At 43.1% G+C, this 22,074-nt stretch overlaps 1 protein-coding gene across 3 annotated transcripts in view; it reads left to right on the top strand.

Moving 5' to 3' along the window:
• The window catches only part of LOC308328722 (cGMP-dependent protein kinase 1), a gene marked incomplete at its 5' end in the record, with an annotated part of 153,833 nt that overhangs the window by 56,842 nt on the left and 74,917 nt on the right, over positions 1 to 22,074 (top strand). For all 3 annotated transcript variants that reach the window (XM_080782824.1, XM_080782823.1, XM_080782822.1), the window contains one exon: positions 476 to 589. In XM_080782824.1, coding sequence (XP_080638950.1) covers positions 476 to 589 — 114 coding nt within the window. The remainder of the gene's footprint in view (positions 1 to 475; positions 590 to 22,074) is intronic.

Raw genomic sequence — 22,074 nt, 5'->3', positions numbered from 1 at the left:
CAAAGCACTCTACTTCCTTATTCACTCCCAGACAGACTAGGATCAGTCAAATACACTCTGGAGGCCTGAACCCAGTCCCTTAAAGACCTCGAATCCCATTCCATTGCATTCCATTGCATCAACCAGAAACTTTGTCATTGCATAACAGCTGTGGACAAGCAGTCTCCATGTATTCTAACTTTTATTTTTCTTCAAAGATTAATGCCCTACTCGACACAATGGCAAATTGTGAGTCCACTAGTACTAGTGGTTCTCAAACATTTTATTTGCAATCATGACTCTGAGAGTGTACAAATGGAACAGGTCCATTTGGTTCCATTTGTACACTCTCAGAGTTACAGACCCGTTATGGTCATTAAGGGCTATTTAGTATTTCCAAAATGGAACTTTGTGACAAAAATGTCCAGCACAAGCCAACATGTCGATGACCCTTGCGTGTGATGTAATGTGGTTGCTGTGTTTGTGTGTGTTTCAGATGGCAAGGTGGAGGTGACGAAGGAGAGCGTGAAGCTGTGCACCATGGGACCGGGGAAGGTGTTTGGAGAGCTGGCTATTCTCTACAACTGCACCAGGACCGCCACTGTCAAGAGTGAGTCAACACAGACCTTTGTAAATATGAGTGTGCAGCGTGGCGTGCGTGTGTGATGGTTGTCTGATTCGTGTGGGGTTTCAGAACTGGCGTCCAAAAGCTAGGATTACGCGTGCATGTGCATGTGCACGTGCACGCACACATGCACACAGACACAATTAAAAAAAATAATAATACACCCAGCAGCTGTCTATTGGCAGGGTGTTGCAAAGGAAGGGCTTACAAATCAACTGTCCCCACTGCAGTGGATTGGCTGTGTTAAAAGGGCTTTCCTCTTTCACCCCAGTCTTTGTGCAAATGGTAGGTGGGACTCACCGATAAGCATTTCTCTCTCCACAGGCGCAAGGTGAGAAATGCTGGCCAATTACTGTACCAAGACACATTTTCACTACACACACAGGAGGTTAAGCAGTGGTGGAAAGTAACATTTACTTAAGTAAAATATTTGAGATGTTTGTGCTTTCCTTGAGTGTTTTCAATTTCCACTTCTACTCCACAACATCTCGGATCCAAATATTGTACTTTTACTGTACTTTACTAGACATACAGTATCCACGTCAGCCCTACAGTATATACATTTTGGGCATTTGGCTTGTAGATCTACCATTTTCAACAGATTTTGATTTGAAAACTTCAAACGAGACACAATGAGTAGCCTACTTTGGTACCTTTTTGGTACATTTTGATGCCAATACTTTTGTAATTTTTCTGAAGCACGTTTTGAATTCTGGACTTTTACTTGTAACGTAGTATTCTTACATTGCAGTATTGATACCACTGCAGTTAAGTGCCTTCACTATAGAACACCCAGGCTAATTGAAAGGCCAGCACCATTTACCTAACAGGAGGTGACGGACCAGCTATCAGGCCAGTGATTTGAATAACAAATCAGGACAGATAACAGGGCGCAAGCGTGCGTCCAAGCACGCACGCACGCACGCACGCACACACACACACACACACGCACACACACACACACACACACACACACACACACACACACACACACACACACACACACACACACACACAGGTGCAGGCACTTGGAATTTGCGTATATTGCAAGAGCCATGTCAGAATGACAGATGTGTGTTTATGGGAGACAGGAAATGGGGGAGAGACTTGAAACGTGGCTTTTAGGGTTGGATTATGTATGTCGGTTAAATGGATTGATGGATGAATGCACCATTACACCATTTATCATTTAAGGTTGTGTCGGAAAAATGACGGATGATTGATGAATGCACGTTTCACTATTTCAAATTTTAGGCATTTATAAGATCTATGACAGCTGCACTCTCATCCAGAGTGATCATGCTATACACTGAAGTCTATAAATCCACTTCGTGTTTGCGACACATTTATGTGCATTCATGCGCTCATGTGTGTAACTGTAAACACCACGTCTCATCACGTACAATAAGCCTCGACATAAAACTCGTCTCCCAGCTAATAATAATATAGCTGGGAGCCAGATGAGGACGTTTTTGTAAACATGGATATCATTCCTGAACATATATTGGGTGGTTTGACGGGGTACTTGAAGCTTGTAAACATCCTGTTTATGGTTTAACCGTTTGAGCACGCTCAGTTTCTTCCTTCTCACTGTACCTTCAGCAGTCGTGAAACGTGTTGCTTTGAAGTCGACACTCACATTCCTACCATTACATCAGGTTCTCCGCCACTTCTAGTAGCTGGATGGTTGATCGATGAATAGAGGAACTGATGAACTGTATGCACCTGCAAATAGTGAGTGGTAAATCGAGTGGCAAAGTGAGTTTAACATCGTTCAATGCGATCAGATGCGATCAGAAGTACTCTGAGTATCTCTCGTGTGACTGAACTTCTCACCCCATGCAGCCACCCGTCTGAGAAAAGTAATTCATAAGAACTTAGTGTATTGGTCTATGCTAGTCCCAATCACTTGATTGATCATTACACGCGCCCTACCCATCTGACCACGGTTAAGTGGTCAGACGGGTTCAGGCCGCGAAAGCTTTTGACATTTTCATGATCTAGAAAAAAAAGGTTGAGAACCGTCATAAACCATCTTATTGCACATTTTGTAATGGGACGCGCGTGGCTGCTCTGACACGGATTCTGAAAACCTCCCCATAGGACTGAGCCTACAGGTACACAGTTATACTGCATGCATATATTAGACATGCTGTTGTCTCATCTCATCTCCATATTTAATTTTGGGTGTTTTTCCATACACGCTCCGTCGTTTCGTAGAATTCCGTGAAAAGATATAGAAAACAGGTTAAATACAACAAATAAAGAGATGCACAGTGACACAGATGGCGTGTGTGGAAGCAGGTGTATGCAAGTGTAGCAGAGTGATTCTCACAGCCTCAGCCTGATGGCCTCAAAATTCTAACATCTCCCAAAAGCCATGGGCAATTTCCTTTTGCTTAGTGTTTAAGATGTTAGCTTTCCACGTGGGAGACACAAGTTCATTTCCTCAGTGTTACACAACATATTTGGAACATAAGTACCTGCCAGGCAGGCAGAAACGTTTTGAACATGAGGTTTCCACCCGACTGAGACCATAATGAGCCCACATCAGAGAAAATGCTGCCGGGCGCGGCCACATTATGCAATACAGTTGGAGGCTGGAGGGAGGTGGTGGTGGGCGTCTGATGAGCTGCCAATGGTCATTGTGGCCAGCAGACCGTGTTGATCAGGTGGTTTTTTCAATCAGTCTCTCTGAAACATTTTCCCGTCGAGGACCCCCAAATGGATTATTGGATTTGATTTGAGAACCACTAGAAATAAATGGAGTGTGTAGCAAGTTGTTGCCACCAGCCACCTCTGTGGCTCTCTCTCTCTCTCTCTCTCTCTTCTCTGATTGACCCTGTCCCTGTGTGCATAGATTAGATCCATGCATAAGATGTGTGCCGTCACCCCCAGCCCACACAGTCCTATTAGTTTGGATTCACTCAGGGCAAATCAAATCAAGCTTTATTTATAGATTACATTTAAAACAATCAAGATCCAAAGTCCTGTACACTCTCAAAAACTTGGTTGTTTGGTTTGTTTGTAACCAAAAATTATGCATGTGCACTAGAGATACATTATTGCCAAAGATGCCTACAGTATGTTTGATTCCTCTGTTGTGTTTCACAAAAATTCCTGTGTGAAACCAGAAATGTTTCAATGCAATGACCCAACCCTCCAACCGTATTTGTAAAATATAACTGCAAATACACCAGATGTCATTATAATTGAACAGCAGAGAGGTTTTTCTATTGGAAGTTGGCTGTGCTTATGATTCAAGTTTAGAGGAAGCTTTCCTTACTAAACAAGTAGAATATCAACCATTAGTACAGGCCATTATACAACTGGGCTATACGTGTCAGCTCATTGTTTTTATATTTGGCAGCCTGGGTCATGTCCACAGGCTAGTGGGGGCTGTGTGTGGGCTGTGTGTGCGCACATACTTGTGAGCAGTGGTATAAAGTACCTCAAGAGGTAGTAAGTACTCAAGTACCATTTTCAGGTATTTTCTTTTACTTAACTGGAATATTTCCAATTTTCAATAATTTTACTTCTACTACACTGGGGTGACTAGGCTTCATCTCAGAGGAAAATATTGTACTTTTACTCTACTACGCAATGGGTTCCCAAACTTTTCAGCCTGAAGAAGGTCCGAAGGGACCGAAACGTTGCATTAGTACAATAAAATACTTGTGTACTGAGCAGATACACAGTGTGCGTGCGGGTGTATAGGAATGTGTTTCATTCCTTTCAGCCTGTGATTCTAAAATCATGCTGCCATTGACTCTAGTTCAACTACATCAGGACTTGGGTACTCTTATCTATTGTGAGGAGCATTTTCCTTGTGACTGCGTGACCCTAACCCACCCCTCTCACATGCATTCCCAACACGCGACTGCTGGCCGACCTCGCAGACCGTGGGGCCCTGTTGCCATGGTAACTGTGGTCCACGGACATTCCGCGTGTCGCTAGGGAGAGTGTCTTCCTCTCCCCCCCCCCAGGGGGTGAGGCGTGGGGGGTTGACTGACATACAGTATGTATTGATTGAAAATGCGTGTACTGTACGCCATGATATATAATCACTGTCAGGTGGAACAACCTTGTTCATGTCCAAAAGCATATATTTTATATATATATTTTTTTTACCAGAGTCCATCCATCCATCCATCCATCCATCTTCAACCGCTTATCCGTAGTCCTGACCTTGACCTTGAACTGTATTACACTGCCACTTCACTTTGCACTTTGTGTTTGTGTTCTTCTTTGCACTATAGATGTTTGTTTTTGTCCTGTGTCTATAAGACTGAGAGTGCTCTGAGCAAAATTATTTTCATTGTATTTATCCTCTGTATCTATACATGACAAATAAACCTGAACCTGAACCTGAAGGAGACGCCTGAGAGGCATCCTAACCAGTAGCCCGAACCACCTAAGCTGGGTCCTTTCCAGGCCAAGAAGCAGCGACTCTACTCTCTCTCTCGTGTGACTGAACTTCTCACCTTATCTCTAAGGGAGATGCCAGCCACCCGTCGAAGAAAACTCATTTCCGTCGCTTGTATTCGCGACCTTATTCTTTCGGTCATGGCCCATACTTCATGACCATAGGTGAGTGTAGGAACGAAGATTGCCAGATAGACAGAGATCTTTGCCTTCTGGCTCAACTCTCTTTTCGTCACAGAAAACAGTGCGGTACAGCAATACCGCCCCTACCGCTCCGATTCTCCGGCTGATCTCCTTCTCCGTCCTCCTCACTCGTGAACATGACCCCGAGATACTCCTTCACCTGGGGTAATGCCTCATTCCCTACCCGGACTGCACACTCCACCGGTTTCCTGCTGAGAACCATGGCCTCAGATTTGGAGACGCTGATCCTCATCCCAGCTGCCGTACACTCGGCTGCGAACTGGTCCAGTGAGAGCTGAAGGTCTTGGACCGATGGTGCCATCAGGACCACATCATCTGCAAAAAGCAGTGATGCAACCCTTAGCTCACCCTTAGTATACCCTCTCCGCCACGACTTCGCCTCAAGATCGTGTCCATATAAATCACCCAAGTTCAAATGTTATTTAGACACAAGCTCTTGTTAATACTTTGAATAGGTTCAATATTCATAAAAGCCACAGAGACACTTAAAAAATTGCTGATCTACAAGCTCACAACTTATGTGTGAATTACTGTATGCATTGAGGTGTGTGTGCGTGTGCATGCACATATGTTGGTTAGACATACTAACAGTCCGACAGGCATTAGTCCGACAACACTGTGGCTCCCATCATGCGTGGCCGGTTACAACTAACCAGTGTCCGGTTAAAACTCACCCGTGGCTCCCGACATGCCTGTCGTGACCTAAAGTGGCACTGTTGAGCAACGTGGCCATGGGTCTATGCCATGGTCTCTATATACAGTATGTCCCTATGTATGCATGTCTGTTTAGCCAACACACACACAGACACACACACACACACACACACACTCACGAACACACACTGCACCGCCGTTCACGCGTGGTGTGATTTTAATACATTTACGCCCTACTTGATCATACTACAGCGTCACACAAAACCATCCAAAGTAGCAGATCCACAAGCTCAAAACATGTCTCTTCATGCCACGTTTCGATCTTGGAGATCTGCTCCTTTTGCAATTATTTGTAAATGGTAAGAAGGAAGCTCAAATCAGTAACTATGCGTATGGTTAAATAAAATACCTGCTGCATATAAAGCCCACTCGATACCAATGATAGGCAATGCAACTCCTTCAACCTGCAAATACAGCTACTTGCAACTACTTTAATAAACCATTATCCAAAATGGCAGTTGCAAGGAGTTGCATTGGTCTGGTTAACCTTAAAACTGTTTTTGCAAGATGTTGCAACTAGTTTCATTGGTGCGGTTTTCCCTAAGGTCATAGTTGTAATTATTAGGTTCAACTTCTTTTCAGCCAGCTCTTCATTAGGGAGCTATAAGAAATGAGCTAACAGACTTATATAGGTAATCCTTTCCAAGATATTGCTGCAGGACATAAAAAAAAGTTATTTTCCACCTGAAGGTAACAATAGAGCCAATCGACTTGAGGCTTGCAGGTAGTCCATTAATTGGATGGTGGATACAACCTTCTTTTTGTCACACACACACACACACACACACACACACACACACACACACACACACACACACACACACACACACACACACACACACACACACACACACACACACCACCTTCTCCCATCAACGTCTACAGCCCTGAGAGGGGCTGGCTCTTCAATGCTTTGTCAGTGAGGTAACTGCTCTATAAAAAGTGTGCGTGGAACAAGTGACGACATTGTCTATGTGTTGGGCGTGTGTTTATGAGCCACGGTGTGTCCAGCAGGGCACTGGCACCCAGGGTGGCCGGCGGCTGTCTTTGTACAGCACGGGGCACCTACTTTACTGTGTATACGGTATAGTATCATTCATAACATTGGCAATGACTAATACATTGGGGAGAGGAATTGACATTTTTTTTAAGCAAAGAAAAAAACTATCCGTCTCCCTTCTACAATCTATCTAACTTGATGATCGTGTTCCAGTGATTCACACCATTCACAAGTGGTTTCATGACCAATACACAGAAGCAATTAGGAGTTATTATATGCATTGTAATTGCTTATTTGAATAAATTATGTTATGTGATTTGAGTAGTCAGCCTAATCAAGAACACTAGGAGGAGTAGTCTCTGTGCGTTCCCTTCGTGTGCGTGCGCTCGGGTGTGTATGCGCGCGTCCACGTGTGTGTGTGTGTGTGTGTGTGTGTGTGTGTGTGTGTGTGTGTGTGTGTGTGTGTGTGTGTGTGTGTGCGCGCGCACGCATGCAGCACGTGCACATGCCTGAACACAGATAAAATGGCAAATCGATATCATAAATGGCCTCATTATCTCATAATTCCCTGTGAAGAGTGACAAGTATGAAACAAAGGGATAGATTGCGCTACAGCAGAGAAAACGAAATGAGACGGTACATTTACTCCAGTGATTCCCAACCTGTGTGCCGCGGCACTTTAGTTTGCCGTTTGAAATAGCCATATGTGCCGTTTGATTTGAACAAAGGTAGCCTCGGTACCCAGGCTTTTATTTTCGTTGAAAAAAAGTAACCCGGACTCGACCCTCCCCAGACAGCAATAGATACTGGGCTCAGTGGGCTGCCATGCGTTCCGTTGTTGCATCGTTGTTGTTGCCCATCACCACCAGTCTAATGACCCTGTGTGTGTGTGTGTGTGTGTGTGTGTGTGTGTGTGTGTGTGTGTGTGTAAAGTGTGCCCTGGCAGAAAAAATGTTGGGAAACACTGATTTACTCATGTACAAGTTTGAGGTACTTTTACTTTACTTGAGTGTTTCCATTTTGCAATACTTTATGCTTCTAACTCCATTGCATCTCAGAGGTACATTTTTACTCCACTAAGATGATGGAGGTGTAGCAAATAAATCAATTTATTAAGTCAATGTTTCGCTCGTTAGACCTTCATCAAGACCTTCATTCGTCCTGATCAATCATCACGCACTTTTTTTTATCCCACGATTTTTTCACCCCTGTGTCAATCATCTACGTAATGTGATCCTGGGCTCTACACACCCTCAGCCAACCTAGTCCCCATACATGTATATGTACTAGAATTTCGCCGGCCTTCGGCCGGCGAATCCTAGTTACATTGCAGCGCAATATGGGAAGAAGGAAATTCTCAGTAGTGTGCCCTGCACATATGTAGTAACGGATGGGTTATAAAGTATTAATAATAACAGAAAGTGTTTTTTATTTCTCATAAATACGCAAACATGGTGAAACAACTACAGTCACAGAGAGCAGTGCCAAGGTAGCTGCTGCCTGCTAACGATGCAAACAACAGCCTTGCCTGTCGTGTGTGTGTGTGTGTGTGTGTGTGTGTGTGTGTGTGTGTGTGTGTGTGTGGGGGGGGGGGGATAGCACTAATTTGCGACATTTTACTGTGTCATAAATATTTACATCTGTAGCCTATATTGTGATTACATTTGACCGTACATTTGACTCTTGTGTTATATTCTTGTGAAATATTCAGTAAAGTATTGTGGTGAAATATTCACCCCAAGTTGATAAGATATGCAGAGAATATAATACCAAGAACCCCCAGTTTGAAATGCATTAGGCCACAGACCCCCATTTGATACCATTTGCTCTCTGGGAAAATCAGGGTCCATTTGGTTCCATTTGTATGCTCTTGGAGTATGATGACTGCTAACAGTATTATCATAAAATATGTCTCAGTTTGAAGATTCAAAAAAACATATTTCATATGTGTGAGCTTGTAAAGTAGAACGTTCAACCTAGAGACAGTGTTGCCAAGTCTGATCATTATAAGCTACTTTGGACTTGTTTATCTATTGGTAGTCCTTGACATGGAAATGTTTGAGTTCCACTGCTCTGAAACAACATTAGACAACAAAGTTTGACAGTCAACACTATAATTGATTATTTTAAGACTAATTTCCGGACCATTTCTGATTTACCTACTTTGAACTGGCCTATTAACATTTTTATAGACCTGGTTGCTTGTTTCACTCTCACATCCACGATATGTGGCAACCCTGGTTTGTTTTGGTTTGCGTGTGGATGTTTTTTTGTGTTGCTTTAGCATCTTTATCACAGTAGCTATCAGAGGTTGCAGCAGCTGCTGCTGTCATGAAAACGCAAGTTTCTGTCCCAGAAGCTCACGTTAGGTCTGCGCACACTGTATGTTGCTATGGCAACCTGTCATCAAATGCTGCTAACGTTGTGGTCAGCACTGTTAGCATGTGTGCTATCAGGCAAAAGCTGAGATAGATATAAAACTACTGGCCAAAATGTCATACAAAACACAACAACTAAAATCGGAATGTAATTGTGACCTACAGACCATCATGATTTGCTTGCTGGACCTATAATTAATTTATTTGCATTAAATTGCCACTCGCCCATATAAATAAAAAGCAATAGCCTGCATGTGTGTGTGTGTGTGTGTGTGTGTGTGTGTGTGTATGTGTGTGTGCGCGTGTGCGCAAGACAGACGTGCGTGTGTGTGCAGGCTGAGAGCTGGTGACTGTGATTGACGTGTGAGCTGGATAAATCAGTGAGAGTTGGAAAAAGCGCCCGCAGAGCCAACTCGCAGGCAGTGCCTCAGGCCAGATGCCCGAGAATCGGTACAGGAATCTCTGGGTCACCAGTTTTGGTGTGACACACACGGCTTCCACATTTAGCTTCATACTGGGTGAAAGTGGCGTTCCAAAAATTATTTTTCCCCTCGGAATTCTTATTCACAATGAGATGGAGTTGAGGTGTTTGTGTTTGCTTGCTGGAGCTATAATTAATGTATTTGCATTAAATGTCCACTCGCGCATCGAAGTAAAAAGCAAGATGGCTGCCGATTGCGTGCGGAGAGACCATAGAGTTTCTAAGGGAGAGACGGTGAGAGTAGTGACGTGTGAGCCGGGGGCGGGCCTCTGACAACAGCATGAACACAGGGCAGTGTTGCCAGGTTTGCGAATTGTAAGCGAGTTGTAGTGTGTGTAAATAGCGTGGTTGTGGCCTTGTTTCTGCCGCTGTTGGGGCAACAGAACATGTCGACCAGTTTGTGTCAACCGCTTTTGGTCAGGTGACCAACTCCACAAATGTTAAATTAGATATGGGGGACAAGGGGAGAGCAACGGACTTGAACTCATGCCTGAGTGTCCAAGTTGCTCCTTTACACCTGATAGGGGGGAGTTTCCCTGGTTGGATGTAGTGCGTGGAAGGAACACGTTATTCCAACCAGTTCCTTTCCCCTCCATCAGGTGCCCCGGCAAGCGAAACAATGACCTAATGGTCCAATTAATAATTTGATTATTAACTCTATCTCTACATAAACCTCAGCTCCAGGGGCCAGTATACACGCTCACTTTAATAAGACGGTGTTTGCAGCCCAAGACACTGTTGCTACACATACTACCGCAGCATTGGAACACACTCCTTACCTCTCGTTAGAAGCCTTTACATGGCACCAGCATCGCGGTAAAAAGACACTAGAATTAAATCCGAAATGTGGATGGCAGAAAATCCACCAAGGACAGTGATCTTAGAACCAGAGTTATGACGGTTTGAAAATCCTCTCTTCCACTGCTCTGCACTGTGAATATATTTCCAATCCAATAGTTGGAACGGTGGGGCGTTGCTATGGGAACCGGACCAATGATAAATGGATAAAAAAAATTATTCTTTTAAATTTCAGGCATTGCCTTTCTTTGATCTGATATCAAAGATCCCTTTCTGAACATTTGGACCTTCTTGTTTTGTCCTTTATCTTGCCACTGAACTTTGAGGTGTGCTTCTTTTTTTAAATAAATGTTTAATGTTAAAATGTAGACTAATGTTAAAATAGTACTTCTAGTGATATTTCTACTTTTACTTCAGCAGATAGTCTCTCTTCCACCACTGCAAGAAAGTCTCCTCTGAGGGCCAGAGTCTAAATGGTTTTGCTCTCTGTCAGACAAGTTGCATGATGACATGCTGAACGATGCTGATCTGTACTCGCTAGCACAATATATTCACATTTCTTTATTTAACCTTCCTTTAACCGGGTAAAGTTCCATTGAGATTGAAGTCTTGTTTTGCAAAGCGAGCCCTGGTCAAGAAGCAAATCAGGCAAGAGATTATACAACATAGAATACAATAACAGAAAGCACAACACAGAACCCAGATTTGAGTGCTGACTTTTGTAGCATTGATCTACTGTAACTGAGCCGGCCTTGCTTGCTCAGGGGATACATTGAATGTTGACCATCAGGTCAAAATTGATATCAGATCCTGCGTCTATAGGTGAGGCATGACCTTTGACATGATCTATATGTCTCAATAGAAGAGCATCCAGAATGAGAGAAATAAATCATACTGTATTTGTTTCGTCGTAGCCTTTAAAACATAGAGTAGGTCATGCTTTGGCAAATGAATAACAATCAATCACAGTATGTGATAGATTGTCCATTGTTATTTTTTGCGATTAAAATTATCGATTCACTGTTGCATTGAATACAAGATTCAGTGCTTCTATGGCAACCACACTTTTCCAAAATTGTGACTTTTCTAGTTATTATTATTATTACCCCTAAAATCAACAGCATCCACCAGAAAATAGATGTGTTCTGAGGTGAAGAGAAGTGTAGAATCATTGAAGTTTTCATGGAACATGACGTGAACACATTGAAGTCATCTTTGCCTTGGAATGATTGCATTGATCAGCTGCCAGGAGGTGCCCCGGCACACCATCACAGTGCATCAATGCGGCCAGACTTTATGCAGATTTTTCCTATATTCTGAGCACACTATATTCTTATAGGGATCGTGACATTTTAGTTGACCATTGACTTTAGAGGCTTTTTTTAAGTAACAAATGTAGGGGGCATACCTGTACACGACAAATAATTTAATGTATACATTCTATTAATGAAATATACACAGATGACTGACAATAACTGGCACCAATACTATGGTCAAAACAGGCCATTTACTTAACAGTTCTACTGCGTATCCCGCGTCGAATGGTCTTTTCAGTGGTTTACGATAGATGGCGCTCTTCACCAATATATGAATGATACTAGGTTGCTAGGAGACGGATACCGGAAATGAACTGAAAGTGAACATGTTGCTTGGCATCCGCCTCTATGTTATCAGATCGCGCTTTTGGTCAAAATGAGCTATATTCAACGATCTAAAGAACCGATGATCGCGTTTACAAAATGTTTTTTCCCGGTGAAAGATAATAAGATTGTTCGGTGCTCCACACAGCCATTTGTTTACATTGTGGACACATTGCTGGTCCCACACGGGTCGACAAAATAAGGTAGAATCACTGAAATAATTAATTCATACCTGGCAATCAATGTGTGAAACTCTAGTATGAATATTTTGTAAAACTTTTGAAAAATGTTTCCCTAAATACCAAACAAATCATGAACGTGGCCATAATGTATGTATGACATTTCTGTTAATTTCCAGCCATATTCATACAGCTGGATTAGTTTGCATACTGCAACAACATGCAAAAATGATTGCAATTAGCTCAGATAATTGCAATCAGTCACATAAGGTAATTAAGAGACTCATTTTAGCATTTTCTAAAAATTATACGCCATTTGGGGGGGGGGGTTTGAGGAATTGCCAATGTCATTCATCTCATCAGATTCCAGAGATTAACGCACTCAAACCAGGGAAGCATGTCATTATTTTAATTTATTTTGTTATGTGTCATATATTTTCAGATGGGATTCGCGGCCAAATACATCATTTTGGGGGTACTCAGGGGGGGACTGGGGAGGGACTGGTGAGACACTGGGGGGACACTGGGGAGGCACTGGGGAGACACTGAGGAGCCACTCAGGGGGACACTGGGGAGGCACTCAGGGGGACACTGGAGAGACACTGGGCAGACACTGAGCAGACACTGGGGAGGCACTTGACGGATACTGGGGAGGAACTGGGGGGACACTGGGGAGGCACTCAGGGGGACACTGGGGAGGTACTGGGGAGACACTGGGGAGGCACTGGGGAGACACTGGGGAGGCACTCAGGGGGACACTGGGGAGGTACTGGGGAGGCACTGGGGAGACACTGGGGAGGCACTCAGGGGGACACTGGGGAGGTACTGGGGAGACACTGGGGAGGCACTGGGGAGGCACTCAGGGGGACACTAGGGAGGTACTGGGGAGACACTGGGCAGACACTGAGCAGACACTGGGGAGGCACTTGACGGATACTGGGGAGGAACTGGGAAGGCACTGGACATTTCATATCACACACCATGATTCACTAGCCCCCTCAAAAAATATTTTTTATTTTTTATTTTTTTGCAGCTAAGCATGGCGCCATGCCAAATACATTGTGCAGGAGACCCTGCACAGAATAACTCTTCCTACTTCCACGCCCCTTCCATACTTTCTTGGTTTAGTGAAGGCGGGGGGGCGAACGTGGCCCCCCGCCTGCCAGTTGCCCAAGTCTGGCATAGTGCAATGTCAAACTGAATCAATGCAAAACATTCAAAGACTGAGATCTAGTTGCTACAACGTTTGGAAACCACTGCTCTTGTGCATGTGTCTGTCTGCTCAGCCTCAGGTAATCACCCTGCCCATAGCTGGTAAATATTTTGTATCGTATTTTATTTTTGGCAGAGCAAGAGATAAGTTGATTTAAATCCTAAAAGTTTGGCGTGTGTGTGCGTGTGTGCGTGTGTGCGTGCACATGTGTAGGTGTGTGCACGCATGTGCGTGCGAGCGCTTGCTCTCTTCCACAATGATGTCCTCAATACAGTATATAGTTGCTGTCTCTTATCTCCATATTCTAACTTTTTGAGTTTTTTTGAGCCGCGCACACAGGGCTCCATTTTCGTTCGATCTTTCTAAATACACTTCTGGGATTTAGCAGTGGGGAAGGGGTGTTCCCCCACTAAAGATGCTATTTTGGTTACCTGTCTAAATCCCTAAAACACCTTCCGTTACCTGTTATATTATGCATAGGTGTGGTTTGGGCGTTACAATAATTTAACCAATCACCAGTCCGTGCACGGCACTGCTCAGTTCAAATGCTTGTGCGCTTTTTTCTCATAAATTAACACCCTACTTGATCATCCTACAGCTTCACACAAAAGCATTGGAAGTAGCAGATCTGCAAGCTCAGTCCTCTTTGACCCCCTGACTGTTATGCTCCGTGTCATTCCAGAACACAGCCCACACACTTGATTACTCCACTCAGGTTGGGTCTGGCTTGGAATACTAAAGCGCTCATTCCTAATTAGCCTGCTAGCGCCAGAACTGATGAAAAACACCAGGATTTAGCACAGCATAAGCCTTAGATGTGGCAAGCGGATGCAACGATCTGCTTCCTTCGTCATTGGTGGAAATTAAAGCACATCCCATATAGCACGTCTCCAAGGCTATATGCCTGGAAACCTCTTCTCCATAATTGTTTTCTTTAGCTCTTTCTTAAGCCTTAAGGAATTTTGCCTTCTAATCTTATGGGTGTACTAATGTGCCCTCTTCTTTTTTTATATCTCCAAATAAATGTAATCATACAGTCAGTCAATCAATCACTTCCTGACCTGCTCCAGTTGGCCAGAGTCATTCCCGTATTGCAATCTGAAGATGGGTCTGCCTTTCATATTTACAGACCTATATTCTTCCATGTCTTGCTAATGTACTTGAAAGAATAGTATACATACTATACACAGTAATAGACTAACTAGATTGAAGTCAATTCAAACATTTTGTAACTGAATTCCTGTCTGACCACAACCTGCTATAATGCTATATTCACGCCAATATAGATTTAGAATTTAAAGAAGAAATCATTCTACTGCAATGGCTCTTGTCCAACTGATGGACATATTCATTTTTCTCGGGTATTCATTGATTTGTCCAAAGCCTAAAGATAATTTAAATTGATATCTTGTGAGAAGGTATCTGTCTGCCTGCCTGTCTGTCTGCCTGTCTGTCTGTCTGTCTGTCTGTCTGTCTGTCTGTCTGTCTGTCTGTCTGTCTGTCTGTCTGTCTGTCTGTCTGTCTGTCTGTCTGTCTGTAACAAATGTTCAACCCAACTTCCCAAGATCGTCAATTAATAATTCCCTCCCAAAACATGTGCTCTATTGCATTACCCACATTGTACCTCATTTCCTGTTCATATATTAGAACGACCCTAGTTAACTTAAAGGAGTAACATTTCCATCAATTACACACCCCATGAAGCCTTGAATTCATGGATTTTTCACATGGATCCACATGACCTGTAGTGTTTCTGACCCCCTCATCGACATCGTACTGGCTCTGGTTATACAGTAGCTACCAATAATATGTCCACTGATGGAACACTGGTAGTACCAATAATGAAAATAAATTGTTTCTACCTATGGATGGACACTGCACATGCTGTGTGTGGTCCATGCACTGTGTATAACAGCTGCGGAGGTTGAGATGAGCGAACAAATTAGATTTATTATTGTAAATGAATGGTTGCTGAGTGTCCAACACAGAGCTAACATCAGGCAGGAAGCAGACCGTGCAGGTTCAGAGATACAGACACTCTAGGATCAGTGAGAAGTGTTTGGAAAATGGTGAGCTTGTAGATAGGCTGTTTTGACGTTTTAAATAGGGCTGAAGTAATAATATAATCAAAATCTGCAAAGTAACTAAAGTTTTCAAAAATAATTTTAGTGGAGTAAAAGTAGACTGTTTGCCTCTGAGATGTAGTGGAGTAGAAGCAAAAGTATTGCAATTTGTAAATATTGAAAGTAAAAATACCTCAACATTTTAACATTTAACCCATTTAGACCTGTGGCCGATTCTAAAAAAAAATGGCTTCTAAATTCTAACAGTTTTCTGTTAGCTATTTTTCAATAGCTAAAGTATAACAATGCTTAAAACACGAAAAGGGGTTCCTGTCCAGAATGGGTTAAGTACAGTACTTTAGTAGTTTACTTTCCACCACTGCAAAGGCGCTGTCATGATCATGGCATTTTAGTTGATGAATGATTAATCGCCATACAAAATAATTGTGATTAACGATTTCATTGTGTTTTTGGCATGGCACATTGAACAGTATGGGAACATAAATAAATAATACATTGTTGGCATATGTATGAGTTTGTACGTATGTATGCATGACATGCATTCATGCATGTTATTATTAATACAGTACTGTATCCTGTATTACATTATAAATAAGTTATGTTAATGTGGTTCCTGGCGGGTGTGGGTCTATTGAGAGGTTCCATAGACATGCATTCAGAGAGACTTGAGAACACTGGTTCTCAACATCAGGTCTCAGCTCTACAAGAGAGGTACTTTAAGAGAGGTTTAAGTCAAGCACTTTGATGTTATCTGTTTAAAGCTCCACATGCTACATTTTGAATGCAAGTAATGTTCAGCAACTAAAGACAATAAATGTTTTCATGGGGAAAAAAAAGAGAATTGTGATCGAAAAAATCGAGATGCACATGAATGAACAAGAATCGTGCAGTGCTAGTGTAGAATGGAGATCCCATACACTGGGCTCATGGAGTCAGCCAGCCAGTGATGCTTGATTGTTTTGTCTATATGCACGCACACACGCACACACACAATCATTCGCCCGTGCGCATGAATGCGCACTCACATACTGTACACACACACACACACACACACACACACACACACGTTACACACACACACACACACACACACACACACACACACACACACATACACACACACACACGCTTTTGTCACGCGTGACGCAAAAAAGTATCACATAGGTGGGCTGTGTGTGTGTAGGAACTTTCAATCGTAGTTGAGTAACATTTGATCAGGAGTATCTATACTTTGACTCTACTACTACTATGGTTGTGTACTTTGTCCACCACTGCACTATATTATTCCACCTTCTGGGAACCCGGAAGTTCCAGAACACAGGTTCTCTTCCCCTCCATGTTCTGGAAGTGGAAAGTAACCGTTTTGAACACAACACAAGGTTTCCATCCGACAGCGATGATATACAGACAGACCAGTAATCCTTTCACTTCTGGGGACTACAAACATTAGGAGATTAGGGACAGGTTGAAACACACCATACCAGCTGTGCCGTGCACGCTCTGATAACCGGGGCCCAGTGCTGTTGACACACTCGGCCGACCAGATGCTGGTAAGCTGGCGAGCAGGTTGGCGCCCTAGCCTCAGCCTCACCATCACAAGCTCTCCATCCATCTCTTCTCCCTCGCCTCTCTGACCATAACAATTATTCATAATTTAGTCCCCATTCCTTTTCTGGGGGGTACAAATCAGCACTTTAATGAAATTAGTTAGGAGCAGCAGTGAGCACTCGTGCCACATCTCGGGCTTGTGGATATTGATACTTTTGTGTGACACTGTAGTATGGCGGTAATTTAGGAAAATACGCAAAAAGTTTAAATATGGAGAATTGGAGATACAAGGTTTCTGCTCGACAGCAACGTTATGTGTAAGGTTATATGAAGGTGTCTTGTGTTGGTGAGCGCCATGCCTGTGTGCATGTGTGCCTCCGTGTGTGCATGTATGTTTGTAGCATACGTGTGCCGGGGGCTCCTGACACTGCTGTTGTCCTGATTTCCAGTAGCGCGCGCGAGTGTGTGTGTGCGTGTGTGCACGTGCGTGCGTGTGTGTGCGTGCGCGCATCGCTGTGAGCCAGAGGCTCCTCTGAGTCTCCAGACAGGCTCTAAAGGTTAACTCACTCTGAGAGAGACAGTCAGGCAGGTGGAGTATATCCACACACAGCACTCATTCTGCCAGCCAGTCAAAGCGCAGCCCTGTGGGTATTACCTGGTAACAACTACCAGTGAGATGGACATTTGTGTGGTGATGCAGGTCACGTTGGATAGCATTTGCTGTCAGGGCAATAAACCTTGTACTGTATATCCATCAACTTTCTATGTTTTTCTTCTTAAATGTTTGCCTTACTTTGTAGTGCAAGAACCTCACATAACAGTATAGCAAAAGTAGCCGATCTACAAGCTCACAACACGTCGAGTCGTGAGCTTGTATCTCATTCAAAAATATGTGCTACCTCGCGGTTACAATATTAATTCTTCTGATGACTTTTGAAGTGACTATCGCCAGATTAGTTATGGCCAAGTTTTACTTCCAGTTCATCCGGGGTAAATTTATGGGGTTTCAATTTTTTTTTAAATACGCCTTTTCTACGGCCGGCAATGAGGGACATTATACTGCATCACGGGGTGGCAGTCAATAAGCTAAGAAAAAGAGTGGTTGTCCTGTTATATCTGCAGGTTTTATAAACATTTAACTGATTTAAAAGTATTAACAAGAGCTTGTGACTAAATGATAACAGTGGGTACATTTCAGCTCGGGTTATTTTATCAGTTTCCTGGAATGTAACTGTAATTTACACGTTTTCCAGCTGACAGCGACGATACTCAGATAACTATGCTACACTCACTGAAGCACAGCTTGTGAGCTGTCATTAGGTGAGATGATTTCCTTTCAGTTCTCTCACTTAATTTTTGATTTTTTCCCCCTCCTTTTTGCTCTTCTGCGCTTTCCGCAGGTCGTGTTTTGCGCGGCCTTTCTGTTATTACCATGATTAACCACATTAACTATGGGTGCACGATTATGAAATCATGATATCCGATCTTCGATTATTTGCAGGGTCATATCTGCCGATACCGATTCTGACCGATTCCGATTTTAGGACCACAAGGGAAACAAGCCTAGGCCCTATAGGGGCTTGGCCCAAAACCTGTTAATAAAGTATTCAATCAATCAATAAATAGCCTATATTATTTTTTACAATATATATGTTTTCACAACTGAATGAATACTTAATGAGATGAGTACAAAAATGTATTATTGTTTTTGCTGGTGAAAACCGATTAAATAATGTGTATTATTTTGAGACCGATATGGCATTTTTATGGCCGATTCCGATTATGCTAACGATTAATCGTGCATCCCTAACATTAACCCCTCTCTTATTATAAAAGGCGAAAGTAGACAAATTATCTGGCAAAAATAGGTGAACATTTGTTGAAATGATAGTTTAATGGGTTTCCAACCAAATTAATAAACAGGGGCCGAGCACTCTGCTCGAACCGAAGTTACATTACTTAAAGATAAGGTTACTTAATTATATAATAACAAAAAGTTGCTGTATGGGGCAACCCAGAGAAAGGTGGGCAGGTAGTAGATGAATGGATCTCTGCCTCCGAGCACCATAGTAGCAGACCTGTGACTGAAAACTGAGTCAGCACCTTCCTCTATATAATAGTACAACAGCATGCGACTGATAAATAACCAAATTACCATAATCACCCCGATTATGTAACACCCGACCTGTAATGGTGCTGTGGTCAGTAAATGGAATAATCCATGTCTTTGCTTTCCTTTCATTAACTTTAATTGTTATCCCACAATTTTGTAACCCATTTTGTTACCCTGCGCCAATTGCTTAAGCTGGAATCCTGGGCGCTACTCTCCCTCTGCCAACCTGGGGAGAGCCCCAAACTGAGCTCATGCTTATGTGCACTCTCAGAGCATGTTTCTGTTTATTTTGATGATCAATTTAAATTGTTTTGTGTTGCGGCTTGGATCAATGGAACTAACATAGTATACCTTACGTTTTAAAGAACGAATTCTAGTTCTATAACCGTTTTGGACATATGAGGTTTCCACCCGACAGAGACAATAGGTTTGATACTGGCTTTGAAGTGGTTCCCGTTAGCCTGCTAGGGTGACATTGGCAACATTGAACTGAATATCAATGTGGAACATGACTGCCGGAGAGATGTGAAGCAGAACTAATTTAATCCAGAGCACTGCAATTATCTCACATTATTGATGAACAGCAAACAAACAAACCGTTGATTTCCTACATTAGATTTTCTCTCCATCCGTGGGCAGATTGAAATTGATCAATTTGTGTCGGAGGTGCTGATTGTCAGAACAAACAATTAACATTTGTCTTGGAAGTCACGAGAACGTGCAACACTCTTGAAAACAAAGCAATGCATGTTAGCTGTGAAGGGAGCTGACAGGCCCTTCATAATGTCACCTTAATCCAAGTGGCAGATGCTTTTTTTTTTTAAAGAGAAATAAACCTTCAAAGAAAGGGACTGCACACTCCAGGCAATAGACACGAACAACTAACTGGTTGATGCATTAAGTTGTCCGTCTCTATTCCCTGGAGTGTGTGAGTCCCTTCCTTGGAAAGTTTATTTCTCTTTTAGGACAGAGACAATATTATATAAGTTGCCGTACCACAAAACAACAGATGTCCGTACTGTAGGGGTAGTTGGCCTCGTGTGCAGGTGAAACCACAGATCATACATACATATGTACATGGAATGCAGCGTAATGGTTTTTAGAGATGCACTTAACATGTTGCTAATGTTATGGTTCTCATGTCCATTAAGGATGAGTCACCAGCCGTTAAGATGGTATTGCCTGTTATTGTAAATGATATAATGTACATGAATATGTGTTTGTGTACAGTCAGTCCCCTGGCCACTCCTGCATTCATTCACTTGACAGCTGTGTGGATAAATAAAACAATATATAAATACATGAGCTCTTGGAGAGAAAAGCTCATACATAGCAGTGGTTGAAGGTAGCCAAGTACATTTACTCAAGTACTGTACTTACGTAGCCTGATGTGGAAATTGCACTGCTTTGGAGCGGGAATCAAAAACGGCACAGCGTGTGATAGGCTCCACACTAACATGAACCGAGTCTATCTTCCAACAACGCTGTCAGTCTTATGGACCTTTAGTATCATCAAGGATGCCTAGCTGTCACTCCAACAATGGCCTGTTATACCCACCCCCTCTGCTCACAGAGGCCAAAGGAATACAGATTAAGAGACCAAATGCACCAGATTCAGAAACGGCTTTTCCCCCTCAGTTACAGTATTATTGTGTTGAACTCTAAATCCAAGTGATGGGCCTCCCGCCGGACTAATGAACTCCTCCCTGTACATATACTAACATTTTTACTGTTTAATTACTGTCTATTTATTTATTAGTAGGCCTACCTAATGCTGCTACCAAGCATTCTATCGCTCTTTTTTTGCATTGGATTTAGTTGTATGCTTGTGTTGAGACTAAGGTGACATTCACACCAGAAAGCTTTACTGCGATTAAAACGAATCCTGCTGCACATTGTCAGAAACTGCACTTCGTTTGGCAGGTGTGAAGGCTCATTCGAATCCTAATGCGCACCAAAGAACCGCATTCTACGACCAAAAACGGGGGTTTCGCTTCGCTTCCAATCGCACTTGATTTCGATTCGGTGCAGGTGTGAATGCAATCTGCAGCAAATAAAGGAAATGAAGCAAACAATGTGGTGGGTGAGGAGCTGAACAAAGTTGGAGATGGAGAAGGCATATTTTACGCAGCGCAAAGATGTCCCGTTACCTTGGATAGACGTGGTCGAATGAGGAGACTGAAGCCCTGATCGAAATGAGGACGAGTACATTCAATTGCTTAAGGAAACACATAAAAACATTGCAGTGTAGCTAGCTCTGGACTAGAGCTACAGTGTAGCCTACAGAATAGTCTCTGTCTGTCTGTGCGTGCCGTAAACATGGAGTGCTGTCACTGTGTGGGGACTGGGGAGTAGGGACTTTCATCTCGTTAAACTTGTAAACATTTTGCGCTGCTGGCTGCTGTCTGTTCTCAGTGCGCTCTGCAGCGTTGTGCCTCCATGCCCAAAAGAACAGTGCATGGCTATGTGCGTATAGTGAGAGAGAGAGAGAGAGATGGGGGGGGGGGGGGGGGGGGGTCCAATCCCAGACGGCACGTTATGAGTTTAATTTTGTCACCATAGATTTCACTGTGTAGGCTAGTTTATGAATGGAACACATTGTTAAAGGTCCCCCCTGCTGCGTTTCCAATTGCTGCGGATGACGGTGTGAAGGCAAACCGCAGCAAATTAAATATGCAAGAATCCCAACTTCT

Source organism: Protomyctophum bolini, assembly GCF_963924005.1.
Source record: "Protomyctophum bolini genome assembly, chromosome: 14".
In the NCBI taxonomy this organism is placed as follows: Eukaryota; Metazoa; Chordata; class Actinopteri; order Myctophiformes; family Myctophidae; genus Protomyctophum; species Protomyctophum bolini.
This window is presented reverse-complemented; position numbering and strand designations above follow the sequence as displayed.